Below are 14,672 nucleotides of genomic sequence, written 5' to 3' on the forward strand. Positions count from 1 at the left end.
CGGAACCCTTCATGGGCGAGTCCGACACGCACTTAGCCGCTTTTTCAATTTGAAAATGACATGGTTCCACGATGAGCACTTGACCAGGCTTGCAATGAGTGATATAGGTACAGTGAGCCAAGAAAGTGGTCTACCAGTTTTGACAAAAGTTTCTGCTAAGTAGATCTAACGATCGCTAAGGTTGACTATTCTAACGGAGTTTATAGTAAATCGACCTTGTTGTCTCATGACGTTCAAACGAACCTCAACCGTAGGGTGGTAGACCACATTTTTGACCGACTGTACCTACTGATCACTGTAAATACAAGACCACGCAATTTCTATTAAGGAACAGTATTATAGTCGATATCTAAAGATATCGATACGGTCAATTTAGCAGAAAATAGCAGAAACATTTTTGGCTAATTGGCAAAGTAAAAGTAGTATAAGTAGAGTTAAATATGTAAACTGATTATGAATAATACAACATCTTTATGTTACAACTTTTTATTTATTAAACATGAACAGTGTGCAAATTAGTAAACTTGAATTTGCCACAAATTACAGAAACTGTCAGTTAACACAACTCTGTAATCACAAATACTAAATTCTTAACAATTCCTTTGTTAGAAATGGGAGATTGTTAGGCTTATGTTGACTAACAAAAAACTTAATAAAATATTTAGTGGCACTGAAAAAACACCTTACGATACGATACAAAAATGTAAGTATGTAAATCTATATTTCTCTAACCTGTGCCGAGTCTAAGGCACAATTAAAATGACAAAATGACTCTTGGAATAAATAAGGTAATTTCATAATGGCCTAAACATTCACCATAAAATTTAGTTCATATTATGCAATCATATTATTATGGCCGAAAATAATTTAAGAAATAAATTTTGATATGCAAGTACAAAGTACCTAACAATAATTTATTTTATGTTCCTCTAAAATCGTCGCACAATCTTAGTAAATGCAAAATAATACGAACCTAAGAATAATGCTATGATTGTACGATTTTGGAAACAATACTGATTATTATAATACATGGGGGAGTAAAAAGAAATTGCGCTACAAAGCAGTAAGCATAAAATATCACTTATTCAACTTTTCATAGCAACAAAAATAAACTATTCGAAATGGTTTAACATGCTTAACACATTTGATTACAACTGATTAAGTTATCCCGTAAAAGGTATATGATAGAAAGCAATAAATACCAGAGTACAATAGATCAAAATCTGCTACATATTCTACAGATTTAAAAACTTCTTATTAGCTGTAAAATTTCCCTATCACAATATTCTAGTTAGTGTCTTGCTCGGAACTTTGTGTTACATTTAATTGAGGTATAAAAAGTACGTAAAAATTCACAAGGCAATCGTTGGATATGACTCGAAGGCACAAAGAATTACCTACTTTAAACAAAGTTGATATCTACTTCAGTCCTCACATAAATTAATTGTGAATATCTACAACATTACTTCCTACTTGCGCTGAGGCGCTCTGCTTCTAATTATTAAAATTAAGTTTTTCCAAGCACCACTCTCCACACTACTTTATAAAATCTCCTTCAATAACACTAATCCCTAAACCTCATATATTTAAACACGGTTAAAATACTTAAATCTAAACAGTATTTCGAAGTATATTACAATAAAGGGCTTTATTGTATAACTATTATTGCCATTTTTGATTTGATATAGATTTCAGTAACAACGAAGCTACTACGAAAACATTAGGTAAAGATGTAATAATAAATAACGTGTATGTACATGTCGATCTATATCAGTGATCCATCATATCGTGCTGACGCATCGTGAAATTGATCTTATTTACAATTTAAATAGCTCGAAAACAAAAGGCCTTGAAATCTATCACATATAAGTTCGGTTCTTACCAGGCAATAGCCAGCATAAATAAAGAAATATAAAAAGGTATCGCGTCCGAGATGGAGATGAGGCATTGGTAGCTGTTTTATTATGCGAATTACTGTTGCATTTATTCGAATGCACGTTCTCCGCTCAAATGAGCATCCAGCGTAGGCGGTCGCTCGCCCGGCGCGATGCGACCCACAACTATACTTAATTTATTCTATCTCGCACACTAGCGCGGCTACACCATAAATATAAATAACTTTCAAACTTAAACAACTACATAAAAAATTGACGTGATCACATGAGAATTCCGAAACACAAGTGGCACCGATTGGAAGTGCTGGGCTATCAGGACATGTTGATACCCCGTTTGCTGACCGGGGACGCGTCCAGGATTCTCTCGTTAACCTTGTCCTCTTCCCTGAAGTGGATCCTCGTGATGACGATGTCTCCGGTGCTGAGGGTTTGAGAGCCAACCTCCGCCTTCTTAGTCTGGTTGAGATCATTACATTTGTCGTCGTAAGAGGAGTTATGGCATCTACATGAACAATTCTTCCTGTCCGGCTCCCCAATGTTCAAGATCTGGCTAAGATTGGACCAGTCTTTGTTCTTGAGCAGTGGCAGTGTTTGTTCCATGGTTTGAGAGAATTTATCCTCTAACTCGCCACTCAGCGGCGCTACGGCAGATAAGATGGCCTCCAGGCGATTAATCTTTTCAACCTTGTCCATGTTTGTATCTGATAAAATTTCGTCCATCATTTGCATGGATTCAGTCAGGCTGGGAGGCTGAGTGGAGTGAGGAGATGAGATAGAATCAGAAGGGTTAGACTCTAGACTAGCCATTTCATTCTCTCTTTCATCATCTTCAGAATCAGAATCCTTTTCTTGCCCTATGGCCTCAAGTTTCTCCAGCTTCTTTGATATTTTATGACAACCCTTTAGCTTCTCTTTCTCTTCTTCAGTCAGCTCTAAATATCTTAATAATCTGATTTCTCGGTTACTGAGAACAATATTCTTAGTGGTCTCAGCAAGTTTTTGCTTCAACTCCCCAACTTCGGTGTTGATTTTTCTTTGCCTTTTCCTCAATTTCACTTCTGTAGGTTGGATGTGCATGAAGACTTGCTCATTGCTCAGTTCTTCAAAAAGTTGCTGGTTGTCAGACCGGATATTTGAGGACATGTAGGCATAAATGGCAGGGTTTACCAGGGACAGAACATCAGAGGCGGCATAAATGATCATGTCTTTAGATAATGGGCGCCTAGCCCAATAGCGCTGATCTCTGCGGTAAACATTCTTCAATTGTTCCTTCATCGGGTTCATCGGAGCATTGTAGAGTTCACACAGAGCATTTAGAGACAGATTCTTAACTTTGTAAACAGGTACACCTTGCTGTTGCAACTGCAGCACCGCATGAGCTGCCTGTGTATCAAATACATTCTTCAAAGTGATCTCAAACTGATTGTGCAAATTGACTGAGTCATTCCTACAATCATGTATAATTTTGATTACATTTTCGCTTTCCAGAAGATCCTTAATTTTGCCTTCAACAACCATGCCTGGGCAGGCCATTATATCTAGAATATATACTTCACCATTTATAGTAGCAATTTGACAGAGAGTCAACACACCTTTCAGTCCCAAGTTGATGCCTTCGCAGTCAAAAGAGACAATACTTTTTGTGCTGCGTTTAGGGTTCATGATGCTGTCCATTAAAGTAGCACACTCTCTGACACTAGCTATAACTGTCGTACATTGAAGAACTTTCTGCCTCCAAGCTTCGCCCATCAAATTACTCCTTATGCTCGGAGTACCGTTAGTCTCTTCTGAACTGCGGGCATTTAAGTGGTTGTTCACTCTGTCTCGCACCATATTTTCTGCTAAATTCTTAATAACAATTGAATTTATCCTTTGCTTCAAAGTCTGGTTAGCAATGTTAGCTTGAGGATGAGGACCTCGGGGAGATTCGACAGGACTGAGTATTCTATTTGCAGGGCTCTGGTGGCCGTCTGAAGGGGTCGGACTCACTACAGTAGGCGGAGCGGGGGATACAGGCTTCTCCTCAGCCAAAGGCTTTGGTGATTCAGTCTTTGATTTTGCTTTTGCATTTAGATACATTACAGGTATTTTTGGTTTGCTAATTAATGTGACAAGGTTGGATTGCACATGGAAGCTATCAGAAAACAGTTTCAAAAAGGCATTCAAGTCTGCCGGCGATTTGAATACTTGATACCAGTATTCCTGCGGGAACCTTGATACAATAAGATGAAACAATTGGTCCACCATAACTGGACCTTTCGCTTCAATACATTGAGCAACATAATCGAGCAGCTGCTGTGCTGTGTCTGTGTTTATGTGAGCAACGGGTAAGTTGTGGAACTGCTCAGAGTTGCTGCAAGTGTTGCCGCGCCTGTGGTTCTCACTGACTAGAACGACGTTATCCTCGATGATCTGGAAGGTGTCCGGGTGCTTCAGCAAGAAGTCTTTGAACTCCTTGATGCGCTGCCCGGAGATGTGACGTACCTGCGGCGACGCCTGCGAGCGGTGGCCGAGCAGGCTCTTGATCGGCACCTCCGTACCCTCTCCGTACTGGATCATCTTACTGGCGAAGTACTCCTTCGCCTCCTCGATGTAGTCGTTGTTGGATCCCACGCCAGCCCCGCTCAGATGCTTCTGGAACGTGTTGATATCGACATAGTCCCCGTCTATGTTGAACAACGCCGGGTACTGAGCCAGGAACTTCTTTAGCCCCGACTGCGACCCGCCAGCGATCTGACGCATCTCCTTAGTGAACCCCTTGGCACCAAACTGACAGGACAGATCGTGCAACGTTCTCGGCTCGCCTTTATCGAGCAGGCGTTCCACGAAAAACAACAGAGTGAGGTTTCTGGCCAGCTCATATTCCATTGATTCCATTTCCCTGCAGTTGGTGCCAATTTTCTTACTCTAAACTTTTTCTACGTATATGTGTCACCCACAACACCATGAAATTTTTCTTTCTCGCGCAGGCAGGTCAACTATCCATAAACAATAGAGCGGAAAGAGAAGTCGCTATCATTGCCAGTTACTATATGATGGCTCCCCAAATCACTTTGGAAACAAATTGGCGGCAAGGCAATGTTAGTAAATATAAATAATTAAATATAAAACTTAATGAAAACTCACGTATGCTTTATGTTACAGAGCTAAAATGTAACATTTAATTAAGAAACGTTTATTTAAAGGTAAATTAATTAAACATAATATACAGCTGGTCAACCAAATCTTGTCAGTAAAAAAAGGCGCGAAATTCAAATTTTCTATGGGACGATATCCCTTCGCGCCTACATTTTTCAAATTTGCCGCCTTTTTCTACTGTCAAGATCTGGTTGACCAAGTATATATGTAATTGCTCCGCAAACTTTCTAATTTCAAAGAATGCAAACTATTTCATAATTCCAATAAGAATGTGTTTTCACAATAATTATAATAAAATTATCAGTATTAACGACCCCCCGTCTTACTTAATACCCATCACTAATAGACTTTTTTCTACTATAGCAACATTACAGGAATAGACGAAATAGAGAAATATTTTTTATTTTAAAAATTCAGCGTATTTAATAAAATTATAAATTTTAGTCATTTTTATTGTTATATTTATTATATATATCTAAATATTTATTTATCTTTAATATTAACTTAAGTAAACACAAAGTCTTCTTGCTGTGATTTTCACTTTTAAAAAGTAACTTATGACGAACGAAACGCAAAAGTAAATGAAATGTCAAATATACTTGCATCAATTTCGATGATTTAGATTCATTAGTTTTCAGTGTTATTAACTAGGGTATAACATTGTAATTCAATTAATTTATAGATAACTAAGCTTAATTTTCGATTAGTAGTTTATCCCAGCTTCTTCCTAAGCTATCAAAATGGTAAGTTCACGTTTGCAGGGCTTTGTATCTGATTCGCGTTTTTCTCAAATTTCTCAAAGATCTGTGGCATTTACGAGTAAGTTTCTTGATGTTCTAACTCGAGACGGATGGTACTTACTGTTATAACACATTATTTTGGCGTAACATGTTTACTCCATGCAAAATAGTGATAGTGATTTGAGGTGCTATATAACATTTTGTGGGCGGTATTGTCAACCGCAAAAACAAACCTTTAGATGTATTTTCTTCAAAACAACTCAAGCTGATGTTTACTTTTAGATTAAAGTGTTTTTTTATGTCTACTTAAACATTACCCAGTAGTCCCAGTACAAATACCTAGTTTCAAAAACTCAGTTTTTAAAAGCCTATTGTGTAAATTCCAGTTGGTGCTAGTCCTCGGTGACTTACACATCCCGCACCGTACCGGCAGCCTCCCGCCGAAGTTCAAGAAGCTACTGCTGCCAGGCCGCATCCAGCACATCCTGTGTACTGGCAACCTCTGCACTAAGGAGTCCTATGACTATTTGAAGACGCTGGCCAGTGATGTGCATGTGGTTAGAGGAGATTTTGATGAGGTAAATGATTTTTATTGTATAGTAAAGCGTGATTTACACTAAATTAGATGCAAGTGATAGAGGCTTCAACTTAATAAAAATCTGTTCCTTGTAGATTAACTTACCTAAGAAACAAAATTGACATGAAGTAATTGCCAGTCTGTTTTGGTTGTTAAAGAATAAACAGTAGGTATTTAAAAGAAGTTTGTAAAATTCCTGAATTCCTGTAAGTTTTGTTTTGCCATTACCTATTTTCAACATGTTAAATAAATTAAATCATAAATTGTATGTGAATTATCTTCAATAAAAAAATTCCTCTGATAAAAATTAACTTGGTTACCAGTTATTTGTTTACAAATTCATATTTTATCCACCATTTTCCAGAACTCCACGTACCCAGAACAAAAAGTCATAACCGTTGGCCAGTTCCGCATCGGCCTGGTCCACGGACACCAGGTAGTCCCCTGGGGTGACGAAGAGTCCCTCGCACTCGTACAGAGGCAGCTAGATGTTGACATCCTGATTTCTGGACACACGCACCGGTTCGAGGCATATGAGCATGAAAACAAGTTTTATATCAATCCGGGGTCCGCTACTGGAGCTTACAGTCCACTGTTCAGGTATTGCATTGTATTGAATTTTATGCTTATTTAATCGTATGGCGTATGTACATAAACATTTTTACAATAAATAGCTTTTTTGTTTATTTATTTATAGCCTTATTTCAGAATACTTTTTTTTTTTTTTTTTAATTATATCTACAGTTTTCCTTAATTTACTATGGTAACTGATTCTGTGTGCCTTCGGGCAAAGGCCTTCCCCAATCTTCTCCGCTCTTCCTTATTATGAACTAATCTGGTCCATGTTTTTGTTTTTGTGCCTCTAGCCATGTCTTCAATTTCATCGGACCATCTTTTAAATTGCCTGCCTCTGTTTCTTTTATGCCCTCTAGGGTGCCAGAGTGTTACAATTTTGCTCCATTTATGCTAATTTTATGCTTATTTAATCGTATGGCGTATGTACATAAACATTTTTACAATAAATAGCTACATAACTATAATTATAAGCTTTTGGTTCGAAACTATAACCAATCAATGCCTTTTAAGAAGATAATACTCTGCACAAAGTCTCAACCCCCTGCGACCCCCTGGGGGTTCACAATACCCGATAAAACCCCAAAACTATTTTATTTTTTTCCTCCAAATCTATGAGACGGACGAATCCCCAATTTTGCTCAAATATTATTGGAACTAAAGGCCATTGTTGGAAAAAAATAGCTCTCTCTCATCCCTTTGTAAAAAAATAATTCAAAATAAAATTTGTAACACCCTGTATAATGACTTCCAGTCTTGGCACATTAACCATAATTTTAGGGTTCCGTACCCAAAGGGTAAAAACGGGACCCTATTACTAAGACTCCGCTGTCCGTCCGTCCATCCGTCCGTCCGTCCGTCCGTCCGTCCGTCTGTCACCAGGCTGTATCTCACGAACCGTGATAGCTAGACAGTTGAAATTTTCACAGATGATGTATTTCTGTTGCCGCTATAACAACAAATACTAAAAACAGAATAATATAAAGATTTAAGTGGGGCTCCCATACAACAAACGTGATTTTTGACCGAAGTTAAGCAACGTCGGGCGGGGTCAGTACTTGAATGGGTGACCGTTTTTTTGCTTGTTTTGCTCTATTTTTTGTTGATGGCGCGGAACCCTCCGTGCGCGAGTCCGACTCGCACTTGGCCGGTTTTTTTAAATATGTACTAACGTCTTATCTACGTCATATCCAAAATTCATCCGCTTAGCAAGGGTGGAACACTGAAATAAATGTAAGTTTTTATAATTATGTTCTCCGAGCTTTTCCAGATATTTTTGTTAACACATGACTGATGATTCGATGATTGTTACAGGAACCCAACACCGTCATTCGTGCTAATGGACATCCAGAGCTCGACCGTGGTCACATATGTCTACAAGCTGCTCGGAGACGAGGTGAAAGTTGAGAGGATCGAATACAAAAAGGCGTAGTCTACATATTAATCAGGGATGTTGCGAACATCCGCATCCGCATCCGCAACCGCGGAACATCCGCATTATTTTCAACATCCGCATCCGCATCCGCATAAAATCGATGCGGAGCTTATGCGGATGCGGATGTTGAACAAGTCGGTACAGGAACGTCTTAGCGGCGGCGTAAGTGCTAGGTAATTTCGTCATTACCTATAACGAAATCGTCTAGATCCGGAAAAGTCGGCGAAGTTACTGTTTATTAAATATAACGCACCTATATTCTTGCTCAAATACTAAACGTTTGGTTTTTTTAATTAAAAAATACTAAACGTTTGGTTTTTTTAATTAAAAAATACTAAAAATGTAATATTTGACGTTTTCTAAGTACCTAATCTTGACATCCGCATCCGCATTCGCATCCGCGGATGTGAGCCTTTAAAAATCCGCATCCGCATCCGCGTCCGCGGATGTCAAAAAATCTGCATCCGCAACATCCCTGATATTAATAAGCATAAATCTATTATACGGGTGAACCAACTTTTTCTTGTCACTCGTTGCCATGGTTACGTTCCCCTGGGTCACTCTTTAGAGAATTTATATGCCTAAAAATCAGGTGTTAAACACGCTTTTTAGGGCTCCGTACTCAAAGGGTAAAAACGGGACCCTATTACTAAGACTCCGCTGTCCGTCCGTCCGTCCGTCTGTCACCAGGCTGTATCTCACGAACCGTGATAGCTAGACAGTTGAAATTTTCATATATGATGTATTTCTGTTGCCGCTATAACAACAAATACTAAAAACAGAATAATATAAAGATTTAAGTGGGGCTCCCATACAACAAACGTGATTTTTGACCGAAGTTAAGCAACGTCGGGCGGGGTCAGTACTTGGATGGGTGACCGTTTTTTTGCTTGTTTTGCTCTATTTTTTGTTGATGGTGCGGAACCCTCCGTGTGCGAGCCCGACTCGCACTTGGCCGGTTTTTTTGTGAAACTTATAAACCCTTTCCATTGAGGGTTGCCAAGCGTGTCAGAAGAAAGTGGTAGTCAATGTCTTCTAAGAAACTATACTACTATTGTCTCTTGGCTGACCGGACAGAATAACAACAAGAAATAGTTGATCCACCCAGTGATATACAGAATTAGAACCAGTAAAATGATAGCACATGTTAAAATTATTATAAAAGGGGTTACTTACATTATTTTAGATGAAATATCTCCTGACAATCCCGCTCGGCCCGCAGTTCACGTCGGTATTATGAATTTATGACTTAAATAGGGTATTTGACTGTATTTAAAATAAATTATTTTACACCATGCATGAAATAAAGCACCAGTACAGAAGATTAATAGAGAAACGTAGACAGCAGTTATTTTAGACATAATTTCAAATTCATATAAAACTATAAAGAGTAGGTTATTTGATTGTGACGTCACATGCTAGTGTTTCATATAAATTCCATAGTAGCAAAATCGTTTTGACAGTTCGAAAAAAGAAACTGATTTGACTAGTAGTCAAATACCCTATTATGTAAGTAAACCGTTTAACACATTTGCTGCGTTCTCTGTTCGTAGGTGCTTTCCGCTACAATCCGGAAATTACGTGTTATCGGCAACAAGCGTAGCGCACGTTGGCAGTGAATGTGTTGTAATAATTTTAATATGTTCGAGTCTCACGGTCCTACAACTTTTTCTAATTCTGAATGTCAGTTTAGTGTATTGTAACGTTTTAAGAGAAACTATTCCATATGTATAAATAGGTACTACAAATGTCAGTAGAGGGCTATCTACTTTGTGGTTACATATATCCTCAACTACAAGATGGATTGTCACATAAGGCAATATAGGCAAGGCTCTCGGACTAATTTAGTATGGGAGCCCGACCGCTAATATCCACGTCTACGTTTATGATATGGGGGCCTAACCAATATGCCAATCGTTTGAGCTACGATAGCGAAACGCTTTCTGTTTCTCTATCACTCTTACATATAGATAGAGACAGCGTTTCGCTGTCGTAGCGCAAACGATTGGCATCTTGGCTAGGCACCCTGGTGTGTTGGTGTACTGTAGACAATTTTTTTAGTTCCTCTTTATTTTAATTTCTACTCTTTCTTTTTGAATTGTAATTTTGGCATAAGTATGATTTTTATAAATCTACATCGGCATAGTAGGTAAATTCTATAGTAGCATTATTTATTTTTTATTAAAGCAATTTTTGAGCTAGGTTGAACTATGTTGAAAAGGTAGGTAAAACATTTGATTGTTTTCAGTTCCTTAGGAATGGTAACTAATACATTGGAGGGTTAATTTATACAAAGTGTATGTATATAGGTAAGATTATTATTTAACTTTGGATACTATCTACGTATGTTCATAATAAAATACATTTTACAAATAACCATTATTTTATTTTGCTTTTATATGCACTAGAAATAAGTGGTTGTCTAGCAGACAAACAGCTATCAACTAGTCGTGACTTTGAACTCTAGGTACCTACTAGCACACGTAGGGTCCCGATGATCGGTAATATCCTGTCATCACTCATTCAATTGACGAAAATATAACTGCAGGTTTGGCTCTCTACAGAAATACTCGTACCTACTACCTACCTTCTTATTACCTACCCGAGGTCGGGGCACTTACCTACCTATAGGTAGGGTTGCCAGATCGAAAGGCGCTATTATCGGGAAAAAATATCAAATTTTCGAGATTTTGAGACTTAAATCGGGAAAAAAACAGTTCAAATTAAATTAATTGTATTAAAAACAACGATATTTTACATTATTGGCACTACGTCAGCTGCTCTGCCCATTAGACGTTTTTATAACGCTGACGCGCTCCACACGGGTCGCTCGCTCGCTCGACGACAGTTCGGAACTTGAAATTATAGTTTTATAACGTGCAGCTGTTTTTCGGGACAATTTCCACTTTGTCGGGAATCGGGAACACATGCTAAAAATCGGGAGAATCCCGCCGAATCCCGACCATCTGGCAACCCTACCTATTAGGTCGAAACAAGAGCTATGGCGCGAAATTTGTACTGAACTGTCAAATTCTCATATAATCTACCTAGCTCATAAACATTATCATTTGCTTGACGTGACTTCCAGATTTTGCGGGCACGGTTTTCTGTTGTACAGTCGAAATCAGATATATCGGAGCGGCCTAGGGGCTCACAAATATCTGAACACGCCTCTATTGTCAAGGCTTTATAGTGCGTGTTCAGATATTTTTGAGCACCTCGGCCGCTCCAATATATCTGATGGCGACTACGCATGCAGTATCACACAAACAGAATGCTCGTGTGTACATTGGGATAGATAAAATAGACTATTTAAGGTGTGACACCGGAAGACACCGTATTTGGTGGCTGAATAGACCGATGCGAGACCGTCATGGTCTATCGCAGGCCTGACAAAAATTTGCTGCAGGCAAGTAAGGAAACGCCTTGGAGTCGTTTTTGTTTTCAGCGAGTGCGGCGAACCAGTGCGGTTATGACGGTTGCATTTGTCTACGTGACGCGTGATAGGCAGTGCCCGTCTCTTTGAATCGCGTGGTGTCAAAAAGTGGCACTTATTTTATACACGAGGATGAAATAAGTGTCAATGATATAGGAGGCAAATGAGTAGACGAATCCGATGCTAAGTAATTACCGGCGCCCATGGCGACCCGCAACACCAGAGGTTGTAAGTGCGTTGCCGACTTTTTAACATTCCAAACAAGAATAGAAACAATAATTAATTTTAAAGCAGTTTTTAAAGTCAGAAGAAAAAAAATACATTTTCACCTCAGCAGCTCGAACAAGGGTACTTTGCTACTTAAAAACAATGAGCAAAATCGCATTTTGCTCACTGACTGAGACAAAATGAGCAAAATGCGATTTTGCTCACTGTTTTTAAGTAGCAAAGTACCCTTGTTCGAGCTGCTGAGGTGAAAATTTAATTGTTGGTATATCTTAAGAAAACATGAGTGAATAGAGGTGAAGTGATGAAGAAGGAATACATTTTTCGGGTTCTCTAATGTTCTCACTGCTGAGGTGAAAAGTTTTGTGAACTACACGAGATCAAAGTTATTTACATCTCGTGCGCTTTTGAGTCCCTTAATACACTCAAGATTCTAAATTAGACAATGGCCCATAATGCTCGCTACGCTCGTGAGTCTAGTATAGAATCTTTCGCTTGCACGGTACTCAAAATAAGCACTCGAAGAAATATCAAACTTTGATCTCTTGTTGTACAAATAACTATTAACCGATTTGCACGACCGAAGTGGTCCCATAAGTGTTCCGTGAACAAAGTTTTGTACGGAACACTAACAAGCTTATGACACTAAAGATAAAGATAGTTTATTAATCAAATATAGGGCTGTTAATGCGCTTATGAACGTCTATAAAGCTACACCGGCTCCAACCCTTCACCTGCCTCGAGAAGATTTAAATCCCCCCTCAATCGGAGGAGGGTATCTCAATATGGGACCGGCAACAAATGAGAAATGCAATACTTTAGTACCGTTAGCAAAACTTGCATTCAAAAGTTCACAAAAAGTAGCCTGTATCTAACCGATAACAGGAAAATTGTGCAAAATGTTACGCAGCCGCCTTCCTCAACGCAATGTTTGTAAACAACATTAAGTAATCGAAGGTTTCTGACCTTCTGCCGTTAATACAAGTATACATCATACATACACTACAGCGTCTAGGTCACACGTTTAAATGTTACTGTAGCGCTGCTACTTGAGTTTCGTCGCTTAAGGTACCTTTTAATTAAATATAATAAAGCCAAAAGCTTTTCGGTGAAAGTAAACATCGTGAGGATACCTGCATACTTACGTACATCTGCGAAGAAATTCAAAAGGTGTATGTGAAGTCCCCAATTAATCCGCATTGGGCTATTTGGGCTAGCTAGGACTAGGTATAGCCCAGCAAGCCCTTTCGCGCATGAGAGGAGGCCTGTGCCCAGCAGGGGGACGTATACCTACCTATAGGCAAAAATATTATTTATTTATTATAAAACGAAATAAGAAAATAGCCAAATGTTACAATACCGGACAATGATATTCCAAACAACTAATGAACAGCGTTATTTGTTTATATTTACGAACGCAAATATAAAGTGATTTATCTATGTATTACAATAAACGTGATTTTCCATTACAAGAATTTTATTTAGGTAGGCACCTAACATATTTATTTATGATTGAGCTTATATAGGTCAGATATTATCTATATATATAAATGCAAGTGTCCTGACTGACTGACTGACTGACTGACTGACTGACTGATTCATCAACGCAGAGCCGAAACTACAAAAGCTAGAAAGTTGAAATTTGCACACTAGGTTGCATTTATAAAGTGTACAAGAGATAAGAAGCGATTTTGAAAAATTCAACCCCTAAGGGGGTTAAAAAGGGGATGAAAGGTTGTATGGGGTACAAGTTTTATTTTAAGCTAGGAATTCATAACTTTGTAAAAATGTATTATATTAAAAAACAAGAAAACTAATTTCAGCGTTTTTGAAAATTCATCCCCCAAGGTGGTGAAAAAGGGGTTGAAAGTTTGTATGGAGATCAAATATTTTTCTGAGTGTGGGACTTGTAGCTTTGTATATGGGGATATTATTATAAGACAAGAAAAGTAATTTCAGCGTTTTTGAAAATTCATCCCCTAACAGGGTTAAAAAGGGGTTGAAAGCTTGAATCCATTACAAATGCTTTGAAACTTCTTAGAAAGGCATAATAGCCCATTACAAAATAAAGTAATTGCGACGTTTTTGGAAATTCAACCCCTAAGGGGGTTAAAAAGGGGATGAAAGTTCGTCTTGGGGTGCAAATTTCATTTTAAGCTAGGAACTTGAAACTTTGCAAATAGATATTAAATTTTAATACAAGAAAACTAATTTCAGCGTTTTTGAAAATTCATCCCCTAAGGTGGTGAAAAAAGGGTTGAAAGTTTGTATGGATATCAAACATTTTTTCGAGCGCGGGACTTGAATCTTTGTATTTGGGGATATTATTAAAAGACAAGAAAAGTAATTTCAGCCTTTTGTAAAATTCATCCCCTGACAGGGTTAAAAAGAGGTTGAAAGTTTGTATGGGGTACAAGTTTTATTTTAAGCTAGGAATTTAAAACTTTGTAAAAATGTATTATATTAAAAAACAAGAAAACTAATTTCAGCGTTTTTGAAAATTCATCCCCCAAGGTGGTGAAAAAAGGGTTGAAAGTTTGTATGGATATCAAACATTTTTTCGAGCGCGGGACTGGAATCTTTGTATTTGGGTATATTATTAAAAGACAGGAAAAGTAATTTCAGCGTTTTGTAAAATTCATCCCCTAACAGG

At 38.1% G+C, this 14,672-nt stretch overlaps 2 protein-coding genes across 2 annotated transcripts; one reads left to right on the forward strand and one right to left on the reverse strand.

Moving 5' to 3' along the window:
• Window positions 1-470: 470 nt before the first annotated feature.
• On the reverse strand, window positions 471-4,893 carry LOC134657333 (egalitarian protein homolog). Its single transcript, XM_063512907.1, has one exon. The coding sequence runs from the start codon at window positions 4,770-4,772 to the stop codon at window positions 2,208-2,210; it is 2,565 nt and encodes an 854-aa protein (XP_063368977.1). The 5' UTR covers window positions 4,773-4,893; the 3' UTR covers window positions 471-2,207.
• Window positions 4,894-5,622: 729 nt separating this feature from the next.
• Window positions 5,623-8,369, forward strand: LOC134657336 (vacuolar protein sorting-associated protein 29). Its single transcript, XM_063512911.1, has 4 exons — window positions 5,623-5,776; window positions 6,160-6,351; window positions 6,715-6,950; window positions 8,238-8,369. The coding sequence occupies exons 1-4, from the start codon at window positions 5,774-5,776 to the stop codon at window positions 8,353-8,355; spliced, it is 549 nt and encodes a 182-aa protein (XP_063368981.1). The 5' UTR covers window positions 5,623-5,773; the 3' UTR covers window positions 8,356-8,369.
• Window positions 8,370-14,672: the final 6,303 nt, after the last annotated feature.

Source organism: Cydia amplana, chromosome 19, assembly GCF_948474715.1.
Source record: "Cydia amplana chromosome 19, ilCydAmpl1.1, whole genome shotgun sequence".
NCBI lineage: Eukaryota > Metazoa > Arthropoda > Insecta > Lepidoptera > Tortricidae > Cydia > Cydia amplana.

Excerpts from the sequence above, each read along its gene's own strand:
- LOC134657333 (XM_063512907.1), bottom strand. The coding sequence starts at position 4,772 with ATGGAATCAATGGAATATGAGCTGGCCAGAAACCTCACTCTGTTGTTT.
- LOC134657336 (XM_063512911.1), top strand. Across the intron at positions 6,352-6,714 it reads TTAGAGGAGATTTTGATGAG|AACTCCACGTACCCAGAACA; the intron begins GTAAATGATTTT and ends ACCATTTTCCAG. Across the intron at positions 6,951-8,237 it reads GCTTACAGTCCACTGTTCAG|GAACCCAACACCGTCATTCG; the intron begins GTATTGCATTGT and ends TGATTGTTACAG.